This window comes from Canis lupus, chromosome 6 (genome assembly GCF_048164855.1).
Source record: "Canis lupus baileyi chromosome 6, mCanLup2.hap1, whole genome shotgun sequence".
Lineage (NCBI taxonomy): Eukaryota > Metazoa > Chordata > Mammalia > Carnivora > Canidae > Canis > Canis lupus.
Window position 1 is genome coordinate 24,234,843 of NC_132843.1, and position 19,102 is coordinate 24,253,944.

General features: G+C 41.8%; 1 protein-coding gene and 1 long non-coding RNA gene across 3 annotated transcripts in view; one reads left to right on the forward strand and one right to left on the reverse strand.

The window, feature by feature from the left end:
* GAREM1 (GRB2 associated regulator of MAPK1 subtype 1) overlaps positions 1–9,596 on the reverse strand; it is a 201,228-nt gene extending 191,632 nt beyond the window's left edge. For both annotated transcript variants that reach the window (XM_072829157.1, XM_072829156.1), the window contains exon 1: positions 9,414–9,596. In XM_072829157.1, coding sequence (XP_072685258.1) covers positions 9,414–9,534 — 121 coding nt within the window. In that variant the 5' untranslated portion in view covers positions 9,535–9,596. The remainder of the gene's footprint in view (positions 1–9,413) is intronic.
* Positions 9,597–10,178: 582 nt separating this feature from the next.
* LOC140635117 (uncharacterized) lies at positions 10,179–12,941 on the forward strand. Its single transcript, XR_012032458.1, has 2 exons — positions 10,179–10,568; positions 10,973–12,941. It is a non-coding gene; the product is annotated as an uncharacterized lncRNA (long non-coding RNA).
* The last annotated feature ends 6,161 nt before the right edge of the window (positions 12,942–19,102 follow it).

Consider the following 19,102-nt stretch of genomic DNA (forward strand, 5'->3'; position numbering starts at 1 on the left):
ATCTAAGCACAAATCCAAGTGGTAGAGACTGCTAAACAGCTCCCAATCCCCAATGCTCCCCTCTCCTGTAGCGAGAACCACCGGGTATTGTGTCAAGACTTCAGCTTCTTACTTTCCTGCCTATCAAGGGGGAAGTCCTGACAGTGAGAGGCCAGTGAAGTGCTGTGTTAGGACTGGTGGTAAGGCATACCCTTTTTTTTTTTTTTTTTTTTTTTTAAGATTTCATTTATTTACTCATAGAGACACAGATAGAGAGAGGCAGAGAGCCCAACGTGGGACTCAATCCAGGGTCTCCAGGATCACACTCCGGGCTGTAGGCGGCGCTAAACCGCTGCACCACAGGGGCTGCCCAGGCATACCCTTTTATCCTTCCTGCTGTATGAGATGCAGACATGATGGCTAGAGCTTCAGCAGCCACTGAGGACCAGGAAGTAAAAACCATCTCCTAAGGATGAAGAGCAGGAAGACGCGAGGAGCCTGGATCCTTGACTCTGGATCTGCTCTACCTATCCTGGAATATGCACCTTCAGACTCCTCTTATATGAAAAGAAAGAAATCTCCATGTTGTATAAAAATATCTATTTTTTTTCCTGTTATACATGACTAAAATTAACCCTAACTGATGTACCTGGCCATGATGAGCTTGGGAAAATTTCTTCTGATCTTGTCTATTCTCAGCAGCTCTCCTTTCTCCCAAAAGATGGAATCAAAATAAACAGGAGGGAGGAAAAAAACCCAGCAGAGTATCTGTATAAAGCCTCACATTACTTACTTATTTTTAAGTAGATAATCTGTATCTTCTAGAACTCTCTCTTTAGACACAACTAATTAAACTGTTTTTAACTTGGGTCTGGTGCTTGATTGATTTTGTGGGTCAGTGGTTCCAGGTAAAAATGGACCTTGCATTAATTCAACTGTTAACCTGAAACAGACTAAAAGATCTCAAGCATAAGCTTTCTGAGGACCAGCAAGGACAATGGAATGAATGCTTTGCTTCCGGAGAATGGAGTTCTTGGATTCCAACCACCTTTTGCTCGCTTGTTGCTGCTAAAGGAAGAAAGAGGCAATTCAAAGTGAGTATCAGTCATGAGTATAACACCTGCAGGGATGGAGGTCCTGAAGTTACACAAGGGGTTTCCTGAAGCATTTCACTAATCCATTTTTGAATGGATGACAAAATCTGCTATAACCAGAGCTTCCTAATTACCAACAAGGTAACAGAATATTAAAATAGAAAAGTAAAAATTTGTTACTTTTAGATATTTGAGTCTAGTTCCCTGCAAAGAGGAAAACACTGTCAATGTGAACTAATTATCTGAACTAATTAACAAGAACAAATGTTCATTTCTAACATCATATAGTCTGGTATTGAGAAAACTGTCATATTTGAAAAAGAAAATATCTGACCAAGGAAGTTTTCCTCTACTAGTGGAGAGAAACAAACAGAACATAACTTCTTTTAAACCTTCACAGGGATACAACTTTAAACGCTATTCACATTCCCTTTTAAGCTATAACCAGGCCTACTTATAATAACTTACTGAAGATGTCAAATATTAACCTAAATAACAAATATTTTCATAACTATAAGACTTCGCATTGCATTTTAAATTCAATGTGATATTTAAATACTTCAAACTAAGTTTAAGAATTAGCAGAATCAATTAAAATAACTTGCCCTTAAATTACAAAGTAATTCATCCACAAAACTGGAAAAAGGCTTGGGAACATTGTTTTTTCCTTCTTTTACCACCATGTAATACTCCCACAAGAGCATAAAAGGAAACTCATTGTCTGGGATTAAGACACTAAAGTTTCAAGTCAATCTTGGGGCTATTCTAGGAAGATGACAACTGTACCAAATTAGCAGTTGTAGTTTTGTAACACTATTTAAACCAAATGGCTTACTTTGCTTAGAAGTAAAATCCCTGGTACCCTGAGAAGATAAAACATTGGAGAATTAAATGGTTAGCTGACTATCCATCAGTCCTATTCTTCATTATAGTGTAAGAGTTGACTAATTCCCAAGATTTATGGTATTCTAGTCCAAACAAGATTAAAATTTCAATGATATAGCTAGAAGTAATATATACCGCAGGCATCTTAATTACAGAACAAAAGAACTATCAAGAGAGCAAAAAATCTAAAAAGGAGTTATAATTTCTAGAAATAAATTTTTAAAATATTAATAACTAATGATCCTAAGAATCATTATTTCAAGGGCACCCAGGTGGCTCAGTTGGTTAGGCGTCTGCCTTTGCCTCAGATCATGATCCTGGGGTCCTGCTCAGTGAGGGAGTCTGCTTCTCCCTCTCCCTCTCCCTCTCCCCCCGCTTGTGCCCTCTGTTGCTCACTCTCTCTCTCTCTCTCAAATAAATAAATAAAATCTTTAAAAAAAATCATTATTTCATGATGATCAACCAAGTCTTTATTTTACCTATTGCTAATTTTAGGACAGACTACCTCAGTTCTAATTTCTGTATTTATGAATATGTCTATTACAGTGGAAACAAAATAAAATTCTATCTCAAATGTGCAGAGGTCATAGATGCTTTAGTATATAGATATTTTGGACCCGAAAATTTTTAATCCTGAGATTTGCTGATTCATTTATTAACTGCTTATGAAATACCTCTTATATGCCAGGCATTAAGCTAAGAACTGGGAGATAGTAAAAAAAAAAAAAAAAAACCTGAAACCTTAGGTAAAATTTTAACCTGAAATTCAAGTAAACATTTTTATTCCACTAACGAGCAGGGGTGGGAAGTAGCTGAGATGTAGGGGAGCATCTTCTTATGGAAATGTCTTCTAAACAGCTTAAGTCCCATGAGATTTAAAATATTTTAGCTGGTCTTTTCTATGTTGTCTAATATGACAAAATAATACATAAACCAGGAATAAAAGTTATTTTTCAAGTGACATCAAATAGCTGGTGTTCTCAAGATTGATAGTCCTGCTAAAGACCAGAGGGAGTTTATGAGTCTTCCTAGAACTGCAGCTCAGGAAGTGAAAAGACAGATACCTTAGGAATCTTGAAAATAAACGAGTTTACAAGCTGGCCTACTAGGACTTCTATTTCAATAAGGAAGCCAAATGAGCAAAAGAGACTCCAATATGCTCTTCAAACTATGATATAGTTAATCGCAATGGTCAAACCAGTTTTCCTTTTACAGACAACCGATTATCTTATGGCTTTCAAGACAGCCACCTTTCTTGAAAAGCAAGAGCACTGAAATAGCTATGTCCACATCTTGTCTTATGGGTCTGAATGCTTATACATCACTGTGTATTGTCCTCCAAAGGTCCTTTCCCAGTCTTTTTTCATTAATTTATAGGCATGGCCAATTAGAATAGGTGGCAACCAGAAGAAAGTAAAAGAATATGGCATATAAAAGAATACTGAAGAGGCTTTCTTCATCACCCACTTGGTATATAACATGATACAAGGCACTCCTTTCCTAACAGTTACGTAAGTGCTTAGAAAATCATCATCAATCCAGTAAAAGTAGCAACACTAGACAAAGATTCCAGTATCTTGGTAGCATTTATTTGGTCGGACTTGCATGTGATTCTGGATTGTTAAAAGTTTCTTTCCTGAGATCCCTGGATGACGCAGCGGTTTAGTGCTTGCCTTTGGCCCAGGGCGCGATCCTGGAGACCCAGGATCAAATCCCACGTCGGGCTCCCGGTGCATGGAGCCTGCTTCTCCCTCTGCCTATGTCTCTGCCTCTCTCTCTCTCTCTCTCTCTGTGACTATCATAAATAAATTTTAAAAAAATTTAAAAAGTTTCTTTCCTAACTTCCTTCCCAATCTTGGGTTAGTTCATAACACATTCTCTCTGATAAAGACCTTACACCACCTTTTTTATAACCTGTGGATTATCGGATCTGGAACGCTCAAAAGGAAAAAGACTCAACTTACCCAGAGCACTTACCTCAGTATCTTTAACCACACAAAAAATAAAAAAGTATTATTCAATGCACTTCTGATACACTCTGAAGCATCCCTCTCAACCGGTCTGCAACTCCACTACTTCAATCTTATGTATGTGTGCTATTTTGCAATACACATGTATTTCACATATATTACTGCATTTAATTCTCAAAGTGGGCAGATATACAAAAATGCAGACTGCATGGGGACAGAGATTCCTGACTTCTTCAGTTTTATTTTCCCCATACTTACAACAGGCCTTGACACATAGCAGGGGCTTACTAAATATTAGCTGACTGAATAAACAAATATATCAATAACTAGGAGATACATGGACCAGTATAATGTACATCTTTTTCTGCATGAGAGAACTACAAATCAAGGGGGTTATTAAGACACCTGACCAAGATCATGTAACTATGAAATGGCAGCTCCTAAACCTGAACAGAGGTCTCTAGGCTTCAAACCCAGCATCCTTTAAACTACTGTCTCTCCCACCTGGGGCATATATACCCTCTTACAACATAGAATGTCAGAGGAAATGAAGCCATGGAAAAGCATATCTTCTGAGAATAATATTTACACTAGGTTAATTTAGAAAAAAAAAATTATATACACATCAATCATGGAGATTCTGAGAACCTAATTTCAAAAATAAGACACAGATCTAGAACACCTGTGACATCTGCCAACAACCACATGGAGCCTCTCTGTGTTCAGAGTGTTCATGTCTCTATTATTCCAGCCTTTGAGGCATTTACATGGTTGTCAGAGAGGCACTTCAGCACAAAACAAGGACCAAGTTTCCACAGTGCCAACACACCTGGGCCTCAGCATCAGCTCGGATTCCTCTGCACAGTTGGAAAGGAGAGGTTGCTGCCAATCCATCATTGCAGCTGCCTCCAACTGCTACCATCATTTTCTCCCTCCTGGTCATTCCATGCAGGCTTGGTATTCCTCTTACTTTCAGCAAACAGGGCCAATAACTAACGCATCTTTCACTGATGTAGGCCAGCACTCTTTGAACAGGGGTACATGTCTGATGCAAAGCCAGTATTTCCCATCAGAGCTGTAAGGGAGTCCATTTCTAGAGCTCCAACTCCTCAATATTCTCTTGTCTAAAAACTGATCTGGGGATCACAGCTATGATGGAGGGACATCCATCCCATGATGAAAGGAAGCTGTCCTCCACCACCTCCCCCTCACAAAGACCCTTCACCCACTTTACGGAAACAATGCATCTTTAGCTCTTTCTAAACTGCAATACCCCAGGGTGTAAAGACCTCCAGGCAACTAACAAAGAAACAAACAAAAAACACTAATGCGAGTAAAGGAGTGAGTCTTCAGCATCCCATAGCAATTTCTTTTCTAAATCAGGTAATTTCTAATTTTTCATTTCAGACAACCCGAAATATTCAAATACCAAGAGCCTTAAAGTCAAAAGAAATACAAAATGCTTGGTTTCAATTCAGAAAGAATGCCAGTGATCAAACAAGACACTGTCAAACATAAAAATATATTAGATTGGGATAGAATTCTGTAGGGGAAGGAAAACCTATTCAAGGAAATATGAATTTAAGGGAAAAAAAGGTATAAAAGATTTTAACTGTTTAAGAACTTATTCGTTCTTAAAATGAATGATGATTAAATGAATGATGCTGGGAATCAATTATAGACCTCGTATTTTCAATGACGTAACAATTTAAAAGGTCAAGATTTATAATATGCTGAAAAATGACATCCTTTACAACTGTTTAAACTCAAGATGAAAAGTTTTAGCAACTGGCTTAAAAATGTGCTTAGGATACAGACTCCTACAGGATTTCCTAGGAGTTACAAGAACAAAAAAGGTGGAAAAAAGCTGCTATAGACTAAACCACTGGAACCTTTCCAAGGCAAAATAACTGAAGAGATAAAGAATGAGCAATTTCCCACCAACCTACTTTTGAGTTAGGACAGGGTAGAGATGGGGTTGGGATTAGCATTTGCTCCACCCTCTTCTTGGTCTAAAACACATTTGTTGAACCCGATTCTACTACACCCAACAGTTTCTAAGACTGATGACCAGGTTAAATATCTGATTTCAGCTGCATTGTTCATGGGGTTAGCCCCTGGCTGATGAGCTTGTATCTCACTCCCTAAGGAGAACTGCTACTTCTTGAGTACTTTTCTTTGTGTTTTCCACAAAAATTCATGAGGCAGTACCATGAAGACTCACCATTTTGTATTTCCCTTATCATCCGATGACAAATTTCACCACTGGGAATGCAATATTAAATGTGTCTATCTGACTGGCATTTCATGAGTAACATGCATTATGCAAAGAACTGAAGAGTTCTTTACTGCGTAGTTAGTATTTTAAGTATGGCAAATGTAAGGAAGAATAATCTCAACAGGCACATCTACGTACGTAAACCCTCAGATACCATGTTTTTCCTTCTTTTTCTGATTTTGTACTCTCTTCTTCCCCACTGCCCCTTTCGTCTTGTCAGCCACTCCTTTGGGAAGCAGAAAGTAGCTAAATATGATGGATGAGGCCAGCACTTAATTCGGTGTCTACACTGTTTGAAAAATATTGACTTTCCGGTCCTCAAGCTCTCAGAGAGACAGTGGGGCTATTTAGAGTAGACATTAGACCTACTTTAAACCTACTCCCATTTAGTATGAGGAGGTAAAGTTTGAGATAAAAGGTCTTTCTTTAGAGTCAGAAAGTTGGCTGAAAATCCCACTCCACACATTTACCAAGTATGTCACTCAATTTCTCTGAATCTTAGGCTCTCAAAGTTCTTAAAATGGTGTGCCAAGGATTTGAGGCAACATGCACCAAGCACCTAGAAATATACAGCACATAGTAGGCATTTAATAATCAACAGGTATGAAATTAGGTGTTTAATGGTCTTCAATGGCTACTTAAAATTAGCCAATAGTTCTCTCTTGGCATAATGTCAACTAGTGGCATGTTTTTCAGTTTCTTTCCAGTCTCTTTTAAAATAAGTGATTTGGAAAATGACTACCTTTCATGTCTAAGTACGGTGTGTGTGTGTGTGTGTGTGTGTGTGTGTGTGTAAAATGTACCTGGTAATACTAAAACTAGCCAAAAGACACAAAATGAGGAGAGCACAAAACTTGAGATTTCACCTACAGCTTTTATAAATATGGCCACGTGTCCTTAACATGTCCTAAACATTGCTGTGAATTCAATGATTGACTCTTTGAAAGGCTATACTAATTTAATTAGTAAGCTAACACTTCCCCTCACTGAATCAGCCAAGTTTTGTTTTGTTTTTTAAAAAGAATACCTAATATTGTCAGGCTGTGGGGAGAGTGGTACTCCTACAGTTCTCATGGTAGTTGAAATGAGTATCACCTTTAGACTCTGAAGCAATCTGACAATGTATATGAAGGACTCAAAAAAGATTCACATACTTATTCAGAAAGGCAGGAATACACACCAACTCAAACAAACAGATTTATGGGTAAGGGTCTTCATTACATCACCAACTAGTAATAGTAAAAAATGAAACAGCTGATGTCCACCACAAGGATCAAGATTATACAGGATAGGCATCCCCTGGAATATTATGCAGCTATTAAAAACAACAACAAAAAAATTAAGATGGGATTGTTAAATGAAAGAAACAGAGTATCAAGCAGTATTTGACTAAGATTCCAAATTTGTGTGTGCCACTGTTGATTCTCAAGTGGTAATAAGTGAAAATTTACAATAAAGAACTACACAGTGATCAAAATCCACTCCACAGCTTTGAAAGGACACAGTGTTAAGACTTGCTACCCACGTCCTAATTTTAAAAAGAAGTGTGGGATGAGTACACTGCTGATTCAGATCCTTCTTATGAATGACAGGGATAGGAAAGCAGATAATAAAGCTAAAAGTTATATCTGCAACTGACATTCAGCCTCTTTAAACTTTCAATTTAATGAAGCGTTTGGGTGACTTTTATACCACATGCATCAATGCTCTCTGCCTAGGTAAGAAGTTTTGGCAGCGTGCAGTGATGAGAGAAGGTCGGAAAAGGTGAGGACTCAAAACCTTCCAACATACACAATTTTGCACAGCGGAAGAGGAAATGAAACACTGAATACACACACACACACACACACACATTCAGACCTGCAGAAACACAATTAAAGCCAGGAACACTTAACCACCTCCACTATATGCAGAAATGTCTCAACACACTACCTGTCACTCCTGGGTTCGTCTGCATTTCAATACTAGTTTGAAAACTCCTTGTTTATTCCCACCACTACCAAGACCAACTAAACACGCCATGATTGCTTTCATGAACTTTCTTGCATTTATTTCTCACATCAGTACTTCAAACATCTAATCTGACCCCACAGATAAGAAACAGAATAAAAATGCCTTTGGACGTTTATACATCTCATATTACACACTCTTGTACTCCAGTAAAGGAGTAACCCAAATCCTTGTGACTTGAAATGACATCTTTCTGCTCAGTGCTCTTCTGACTTGGCCTGTGTGACCACAGTTCTATCTGCTTGCCTGCCAGCCTGGGCCCAAGTGCCTCCCATGGCAGAGCAAGCATGTTTCTGGAGACAGTATGAAATTACAAGAAGCCCAAAGCAACTGATGTTATTGTGAAAAAACACAAAACACAGCTAAATTGCCACCGAACATGTTACGATTCAAACTGAAAGGGGTCTACTTGCTGGACAGTTATGCACTTGTTTGCAGATGTCACGCCGCAGAACCAACAGCTGGGGGATGTTTGGTTGGTTTCTGGTGGTCAGTTTCAGGAAATACAGGGATTTCTTAGTTGAGAGCTCAGGTTCCAAATCAATACAGGTTTTGGAGCCTCAAATTTTTTTTTTTTCCAGCCTTGAAATGTGCTAAGCTAATAATTAACCTGAAGCATACCATCACTTCTGCTAAAAAACATTTTCTACGCTCAGCCCCAAATTACTTTCAGTTCAGTTAAACAAAACAGACAAGCTGTAATAAAAGGTCTCTGGGAAATGTGATCCCTTTCACTGGTCACCCAGGAGCTTTTCCTCTTAAATCTGCTGTTCTCCTGGGGCGGGGGGGGGGGGAGGGGAAGGAGAGCATCCAAAATAAAGATGCCACCCGAAGCACAATGATTTTGTAAGAAAGTTGCCTAAGATAACTCTTCAGGGTTTCTTTTCCCAGGTTGAGTAATTCTTGCAGGCGGGTGGGGAGGGACAGCTCGCCTCCAAAATTACGATCCGCAGAGGTTTCCCCAATGTTGATTTTTTTTTTTTTCTTAAGGCGTCCTTTTTAATTACACTGCAAGGGCTCTGATTTTCACATCTCTAGCTGCTGCGGGGGGCGGGGGGGCAGCTGGGAGCAAGGCGCCGGGGGGCGTGCAGCCCACTCCCCGCCCGCTCCCCCCACCCCAGCACCCGCGCGCACACCCGCGCCGAGACTGCGGTCCCCGCCGGTGCGCCCTGCGCCGGCGGCCGGGCCGGGACTCACCGCTGTCCAGCCGCGCGATCTGGGGCAGCCGGTAAGTGCTGACCAGCAGGTCGAGCGGAACGGCCACCGAGCTCCACTTCACATCCTTGAGGCTGCAGCCCAGGGAGGGCGCCGGGTCCATCTTCCCCGCCTCCTCCTGCCCCGCGCTCCCGCCGCCGCCGCCGCCGCCGGCACCACCCGCGCCTCGGCGGCCGCGACTGCTCGCGCTCGCGGTCAGGGGCGCGCGGGAGGCGCCGGGCACTCCGGCCGCGGGCAGCGCGGGGCACGGCGCAGAGGCGGCCGGAGGGAGGGGGCCCGCGCCCGGCTCAGCCGCGGCCGCGGGGCATGGCCGGGCGCCCCGCGTGCCCTCAAGCCCGGGCAGGACTCGCAGCGGCCCCGCGCCTGCGGGGGGGGGCGGCGGCGGCGGCGGCGGCGGCGGCGGCGGCCGGGGTGGCTGCGGCGGCTCGCGCTCCGCCTCCCTCGCCGGCCCCGGGTCTGCAGCTGCGGCGGCCGCCCGCTCGCCGCCTCCTCCCCTCACCCCTCCTCCCCGCCGCCTCGAGCGTGTGAGGAGGAGCCGCGGGGCTGAGAAACGCCATAGCAGCGCTCCCAGCACTGACCAACAAGGTGCGAGCAACGCCTGCGCAGCGCGGGGAGACGCCGCCCCCGCCCCCGCCCCCGCGCCCGCGCCCGCCTCCCGGGCGCCGCCCGCCCCGCCTCCCGCGCGGCCTCCGCCTCCCGCGGCCCCGCGGGCTCCCCGGGGCGTGCGCCTCCCGGCCGCGGCCGCAGCCCCCGCCTCCGCCGCCTGCGGCTCGGCGCGCTCCGCGAGCTTGGCTCTCGCTCCCCCGTCCGACCGCTCCGGCGCCCTGCACCCTCCCGCGCGGCTGCTTCCCGGAGCCCAGCGCCGGCGCAGCGAGCTCGGCGAGCTTCCTCCGGGCGGTGGCGTCGGGCCCCCGCCTCGCTGCCGCCCGCCCTGCCCGCGGGGGACCCCTCGGCGCCCCCTCCTGAGCGGGCCCCGACGCGCCCGGAGCGCAGAGGCAGACGTGGGGCGCCCCTGGCCGCTCCTCCCCGCGACCCCGCAACTCTGCAGACGCGGTGGAAGTTGATCCTGCCAGGCTAGACTTTGCAGGGCAGCCCGGCCCGGAAAACACCCAGGCGCCGAGACGGAGAAGGGCGACGGTGGGTGATTAGTGCCCCCCAGAAGGGGAGGTGACCGTTCGGGTCAGTCCCTTCGTTGTCCGGACGCGACGCTGCAGACCGCGGGCTGGGAGGTCACCAGCCCCCATAAGCTCGCCAAGGGGGTCCCCGGAGCCTAGCGGGGCCACTGTCGTCACACGCTTTTCCCGGTTGTCCTCTTCCAGGCTGTAAGGTCGGGATGGCCCCCCTCTTGCGGACATGCATACCGAGGTAGTTCGGCCTGTACACAGCAGTGCTGGGACTCCAATCCCCGGTTTGCTTCCCATGATAAACCGTTGTTGCCTCCAGTGTGGCGCACGCATGGCCTGCTCGCTGCGGGCGCCGCTCAGGGGGTGAAGGGGGCTGTAGAATTCCTCTTTATCTAAGTGTACCCTAATCTTTTGCAGGCTTTATTTTACACTACCAGAAGTGAGTGGTTGCCGGGCGAGAGGGTTGCGTATCAGCTCTTCGTTCTCAACACCAACAAGCACCTGCTTGGCCCACCCAAGGGGTCTTGAATTCCCCCGCTCCCCTCCCCCCGCTGCCTTTCAGCGGGCTGCCTTGGGTCTGTGCCGAGGAATAAGCCCCAACATTAGCAACTGAAGAAGAACACGGAGATTCTTCTACGCTCGCCTTCCTTGTCCTCTCACTTTGAAGCATTGGCAACAATTTTCACAAAGTTGTTTTTGCAGAAAATGTTGACCTTTATGTCATGCGCATCAAGATTTTCTTTTTTAAAGTCCTGGGGGGGGGGAAAGTCAGAAATATTTTAATATGTTATTATACTCAGGATCACAGGCCCATTACAGTTCTAAGATTTTGCTCACCTAAAGAAGAATTTTGAAAAAGTGTAAGGAGCTAGAGCTGCCTGGCTGGCTCAGGGGGTAGAGCATGCCACCCTTGATCTAGGTGTCCTGAGTTCCAACCCCACGTTGGTCATAGAATTTACTTAATAATAACAATAATAAACCACTGGGCCACCGGGACTGCCCTCTTTTTAAGTTTTTAATTCCAGTTGGTTAACATACAGTGCAAATATTAGTTTCAGGTGTACAATATAGTGATTCACTGATTCCATACATCACCTGGTGCTCCTCACAATTTAAATAATTTTTTTTGCAGATATAAAATCTAGACTCCGAAAATGACATAGAAAACCTTTTTTTTTCTGTGCCTCTCTGTGTGTGTCTCTCATGAATAAATAAATAAAATCTTTAAAAAAAGAGAGATTTTATTTACTCTTGACAGACACACAGAGAGAGAGAGGCAGAGACATAGACAGAAGGAGGAGCAGGCTCCATGCAGGGAGCCCCATGCAGGACTGGATCCCAGGACCCAGGGATCATGAGCTGAGCCAAAGGCAGATGCTCAACCACTGAGCCACTCAGGTGCCCTGACATAGGAAATGTTTAAGAATGGGCAGGGTGGAGGTCCTTCCACCAGTAAGTAGATTCTAAAACCTTATATGATAGAATGATTTCTTTTTAAAAAAATAATTTTCTGCTGTTATGATATCCTCTTTGAAAGTGTCAGGGAGGGGATGCATGGTGGCTCAGTGGTTTAGCGCATACCTCGGGCCCAAGGTGTGATCCCCAAGTTCCGGGATGGAGTCCCACTTCGGGCTCCTTGAATGAAGCCTGCTTCTGCCTCTGCCTATGTCTCTGCCTCTCTCTCTGTCTGTCATGAATAAATAAATTAAACATTTGGAAAAAAAAAAGTGTCAGGGAACAGGGGTGCCTGGGTGGCTCAGTCTGGTAAGCCTCTGCCTTCTGCTCAGGTCATGATTCTGGAGTCCCAAGATTGAATCCCATGTTGGGCTTCCCACTCAGCAGGAAGCCTGCTTCTTCCTCTCTCTCTACCCCTCCCCCTGCTCATGCTCTCTCACTCTCAAATAAATAAGTAAAATCTAAAAAAATAAAAGTTTCAGGGAACAAAATTCCTATAATTCCCTCTCCTGCAAGAATTGGTGACTTATGACCCAAAGACAAGAAAAAAAAGTAAAAAGATTAATGCAGTTAAGTTTTTTTTTTAATCAATAAAAGACTTACATTAGATTTGCTCTTACTGCGGACCTTGCAGAAAAGGCTTCATTTTAATCTTGAGTATTAAAAAGAAGACACTTTAACGAGCTACAAATTCTTATGTAAGTCTCATGTCCTAGGAGAATGCTTACAGAAAGATCTTATCTGTGATAACGGAGAGGGTTCTGGTTAAGCTGTAAGGAAAATCAACTAAGAAAGTAATCTTTCCATCTGGCTGAACTGCACTTCCAAACATAGTATGAGGAATTATGTTTAAGATTGTTGGACCAATGCAAATCATGTAGTTAAAGGCATAACAACTGGGTACAGGAATAAAGTTTTCTATAAAGCAAAATTCCATGTACTGGTCCCTTATTTCCTACTAGGTACCTTATAAAATTGAGATTTGTGAGAGGCAACATATTATGGTGATTACAAATATCAACTCTAGAGCCTGTGGCATGGATATGATTAGTGCCTCTGTTACTATGTGGGATCTTGGGCAACTTCTTATTTCCTCAATGAAAAATGAGGATCATTGCTATAGAACTGTGTGTGTCCCCCCCAAAATTCTTATGTTAAAACTTAATCCCCAAAGCGATGGTATTTGGAGGTGGGGCCTTTGGGAGGGGATTAGGGATATGAACCAGGAAGCGGCTCTCTTTAGATGTGGAATCTGCCAGCACCTTGATCTTAATCTAGCAAGCCTCCAGAACTATGAGAAATACATTTCTATTGCTTATAAGCCAACCTTTCTTTGGTAATCTGTTATATAGCAGCTTGAATAGGGTAAGACAATAATAATAGTTATTGTGTCATTGGGTTTTTGTCTCATCTCATTTAATATATGTAGAGCATTTAGAATAGTGCCTGACACATAGGAAGTGCTATGAAAGTACCTACTGTTATTATTAAAAGAATTATTGGCTCTGATTGAGGCAAATTTTAGAGAAAAGATGAAGAGATAAATGGAGCTGTGAGGTAATGATTAGATTTTGGAAGCGCAGTTTACTTTAACAAGGAGCAGAGAGGAACATTCCTCAAATGGGAAACCCAGGAGCCTACTCCCATTTGTGAGACCTCACTTCCCAAATCTAGAGTCTGTGGGGTTAACTTCTTCCACAGTGAGCCAGCCCTGCCACACAGCAGATTCAGGCAGTGACTTTGATGGCTGTTCAGATGATCTAATAATGTTGATAAACTAAAGGGGGAATCTGGCACATGATACTATAGAACTCATCTGAGGGATGCTTCACAGCTTCCTAACTGTGAAACTACTGTTTATACGTACATAACTTGTTAATTTCCTGCATTATCAGCTTTGAAAGATAAAAATATTACATGTTGGTTTTCCTCATATCAGCATGTCCTGGGTCACATAATGTGCTAGCCGTTCAGTGTGATATCAAAGTTCACAGCCCCACTGGTTTTCTAGGTCTCCAAATTCTTTTCCCTTTCAATTAATTTCCATGCCACTGTCAGAGTTGACTTAAAAGTTACTCTCTGACTAAAACCTTGTATAGTTATCTGTATCTTCCTTATCTGTGGAATATAATGCATGATATAAAAAGTTTTTCCTGATGTGGCTGAGTCTGCCTCCCCAGGCTTATTTCTGTTGACCACATTCTGACACCCTAGGATAACAGTAGTATCTTCCTGTAGTTGCCCAAGTGTACCAGGCTAACACACACCCTTGAAGACATCGTTTTGTCAGCACAGAATGCCTTTCTCCCTTTCTCTTCCTGTGAATCTCCTATTCCACCTCCGCCTGCAGTAGTTCCCCCTTTATCCACAGTTTTGCTTTCCATGATTTCAGTGTCCCCATTAACCGCAGTCCGGAAGCAGGTGATCTTCCTTCCGACCAATGGTCAGAAGGTCTGAGGTAGCCTGTCCCCGTGTCTCAAGCCTGCATCACTCACTTCATCTACTCTCACTTCACCTCCTCTGGCAGCATTTTATTGTCTCAAGTCATCACAAGAAGAAAGATGAGTACAGTACAATAAGAGATACTTTGAGAGAGAGAGATGAAATTTACATAACTTACTATGGTACATCGTTATAATTGTTCTATTTTATTAATAGCTATTGTTGTTAATCTCTTACTGTGCCTAATTTATAAACTAAACTTTATCATAGGCATGTATGTATAGGAAAAAACATACCCCACAGTGATGAAAGTTTCAGACATCCACTGGGGTCTTGGAAGTATCCTCTGTATAGGGACTACTGTATTTGCATTTTGTGAAATGCTGTGTCTTCTCCTCCACGATACTGATCACCTATTTTCCTGTATCACCACTGTACCTGAAAATACCCCTTCTTAACTGTGCTAATTGCACTGTGACTTATTTTCTGTTTTTACGTTATCTTTCCTTACTAGACAGCAATTAACCATGGGCACTGAACATGTATTTTATTCACCTTTGTTTGTCTGGCTCCTGCTACCATGCCTGGCACATGGAAAGTACTCAATTAATGTTTGTCAAATGGAATAACAAGCTGAGTCATGAGTCATCTTCTTGCTCTAGATTACTTCATAGGTCACTACATCTTTGGATTATAAACAATTATTATTCATCAAGTCTAGAAAAGAACAATGCTTCCTATCAGATTGGCTCCCAATTTTTTTCATTCACTTGAAAATTTGAATTTCACTGAAATCAAGATCTGCACTTTTGCCACTGAACTGGAGATATACCTCTAGACTATCAGTTACAACATTTACTAAAACCATTAGCATATTGTTAGCTTATTGTTTATTAATTTGTGGTCTCCCTTACTAGGATTTTACCCTCAGAGGGGCTTGTTCTATTTCTTTGCATCCCTGGCACCTGGCATTTAGTAGGCACACTCTCTCAATAGATGATAGAGAGATAGACAGATAAATTGATCTTTCTTTCATTTCTCTATTTATCTAATCTATCTTATTGATAAAATGGATATACGAAGTCCCATAAAGAAACATATCCCATATGGGTACTTTCAGGAAGGATTTAAAAGCATATTCAGAAATTTACTTTGTCATCTCTTTCTTTCTTACTTTTGATATAGTATATGCCTTTCTTAAATAGATAATCAAATAATACAGATATTATATATAGGAGCCAATATAGGTGCCAATATAGGAGCATTAAGGAAAACTATTCCAAAAATATCCTTAGCTACAAATTGTATATCCTGGGGCATGTTTGCTTTTCAAAACAATACACAACATATTGTATCCCCATTTAAACACATATCACATTGTAAGCCAGTATACACATGCATACATAACTGAAACAAGTTTTATGAAATAATGCTTTTTTGTGTACTCCTGATGTGTATTGCATCCTGATCTTGTAATCTATTCTTTTATATTTAATTTTTTAAAAATTAGTCATGACCCACTAATTTTATTTCACAGCCTATAATGTAACCTATGGTGTTAAAACCACTATTTTAAATAATAGTTCTTTTTTGTTCATTAGGTGTCTACAGTTCATCATAACAGGGAACATTATGGCTGAAGTAGTAGGGACTTGTGAAATTCTAGAATAATCAGAAATGAAAGGCAAATGATAATTTAATGATTGAATTTACCAAAATTATCATGGGTCTGAATGTGTAGTGTAGAGCTTTACAGGTTATAAGTTTGGGTTTAGAGAAGCAGATAGCTCTTTGTAAATGGTGTTTTTCCTCCCAATCAAGTACAAGACCTCAGTTTGAGGAGCTGCTGGTAATGAGTAGTAAGTAGTCCCGGGTCTGGTGTGGTTTTGTAAATTTTGAGCAAGGCTTTCCAAAGGAATGGTCAAGTGATCCATAGGTTAGCTATATAATTCTAGCTATATATAATTAGCTATATAATCCATAGGTTAGCTATATAATCCTTGACTAAAATAAAACACAATTACTAACTAATTACTAATTTATTCATTTCAAATATATTAATAAGTTGTTTTTAATGATATATTTAAAGAATTGGTTAAAGAAATAGTTTAATTGGCTATTATGAAGTAGACAAGCTAAGGTTCCTTTCATTTAGTAGAGTCTGTATCATGACATAATTTAGATTTTTCTTAATATATGTATTTAATGTGGCAAAGCACGGGTAGAAAAACTTTCATTTTATTAGTGCCAAAATAATAGTTAATATTATCAAATATTTTCTTGTGCCAAAATCTTTGCAGGATATGTCTGATGAGTTTGCTGTTGGCATTCAGTAATTTGAAGCTTCAGATGAGTTTTAATGTCAGAGGCAGTTATAGATAGCTTCTGTTTCTCAGCCTTTCTCTAGAAAAATAATGAGATTTTAGATCCCTGCTGACCAGTCCTCTAAAGAAAGACCATCATAAAGGTTTCCACTCCTCTTTTGTAGTAAGCAGTGAAAAAAAGAGAAAGACGGGAAGACTGTTATTGTGCCAGACACTTCTCCTACGATCTGACTACCTTGATCCAAACTGGATGTGCTTTTCCTCCTTAACTGTTCATTATTCAGGTTCCTGGTCTATGAAGGCTAGACCCCTTAATTTATTTAGAATTGCTTAAGATCACACTTCACTATTTTCTATTCACTCTAAAACCTACTTCTTAAGGAGTTTGTCTTTTCCCCACCTCAGAAACAAATTTTAAAACTCCCCAAAATGCCATTTAAAAATGTTTATTTTATAAAATGTTTTAAATATAGAAAGATCCAGTGAAGAAAAAATATGACCTATAATCTCACCATTCTGAGTTAACTATTTACCACTCCTCATATTTGGTGTATATTCTTCTACTTATAGTATACATGTATGTGTGTGTGTGTTTTAATTTGGATCAACCTATAATTTTGTAGTCTACCATTCTCATTTGACAATGTATTGTGAATATTTTCCCATGTCAGTAAGTATTCCAAAATGTGATTTTTAAATGACTGGATAGTTTCCCATTATATGAACATACTGTAATTTGTCCAACTCTTCATGAATTGGCATGTTTATTATTTATATACTTTTTCTATTTTTAATAATGCCTTCATGACTATCTTTGTAAGTAAATCTTTGGATATATCCACGATTTTCTCTCTTAATATGATATGATTCCCATAGGGGAATTGCTGTATTAAAAAGTATGAACTTTTTAAAAAATATTTTATTTATTTATTTGAGGGAATGAATGAGTAAGAGAGCATGGGGGGAGAGGGAGCAGAGGGAGGGGGAGAAGCAGACTCCCCACTGAGTAAGGAGCCTCAGGCAGGGCTTGATCCCAGGACTCTAGGATCATGATCTGAGCTTAAGGCAGATGCTTAATTGACTGAGCCACCCAGGTGCCCCCAAAGATTGATTTATTTATTTGAAAGAGAGAGCGCACATGTGCAGGCACATGCAGGGTGGAGGGGGAGAGGCAGAGGGAGAGGAAGAGTCTCAAGCAGACCCCAAGCTGAGGGTGGAGCCAGAGGTGGGGGTTGATCACATGATCCTGAGATCAGGACCTGAGCTGAAACAAAGACTTGGACGCTTAATGGACTGCATTGCTCAGGCACCCATTATATGTATTTTGATTAAGATGCTATATAAAGGTTATGCTTCTGTTCCAAATCTACATTTGTAGATTAGCAATATAGAAAGATAAAACATATCTAGCTCAAGTTGATCCACCCTCAGAATCACATATTTAAATAAGTGCCAGGGAGTCATAGAGAAGAGGAAGACCAAGTTCCACTTTGATCTAAATTATTCAAACTAATGTAGAAGAAAATACCTTTAGAAGAATTGTGGAAACTCTAGGTCTCATCAAAGGTTCTGATTCAGGTGAAAAATATATCTGCTTTCCTTCCCAAACTCCCCTCCCATTCTATTTTGAGATACATTTATCCTGTACTATTGTTTATCTCAGATGATTAAAATATAGTTTATTGTTTATTGTTTTCACTACTTGCAGTCCTTTTTTTTTTATTTTTTTTAAATTTTATTTATTTATGATAGTCATACACAGAGAGAGAGAGAGGCAGAGACACAGGCAGAGGGAGAAGCAGGCTCCATGCACCGGGAGCCCGACGTGGGATTCGATCCCGGGTCTCCAGGATCGTGCCCTGGGCCAAAGGCAGGCGCCAAACCGCTGCACCACCCAGGGATCCCACTACTTGCAGTCCTATATACTATTGGACTTGAAGTCTATATACTATTTTCCAAATACTTTATCACTATATATCATCTATACTTCATACTTTGTTTTTCCTTCCCTATCACATACTTCATAGTCCCATCTGAACTAAGTACCATCAGTCTTTTCCAAGGACACAAATCATTTATTACATTTTTTGAATTGATGTAAATGGGAATGAATTCACTAAGGAGAAAGAGAAAGAGAGCAATGTATACAATATTAATATAAACCTCTCTCGTGGGCAGCCCTGGTAGCTCAGCGGTTTAGCGCTGCCTGCAGCCCAGAGTCTGATCCTGGAGACCCGGGATCGAGTCTCATATCAGGCTCCCTGCATGGAGCCTTCTTCTTCCTCTGCCTGTTTCTCTGCTTCTCTCTCTCCTCTCTGTGTATTCT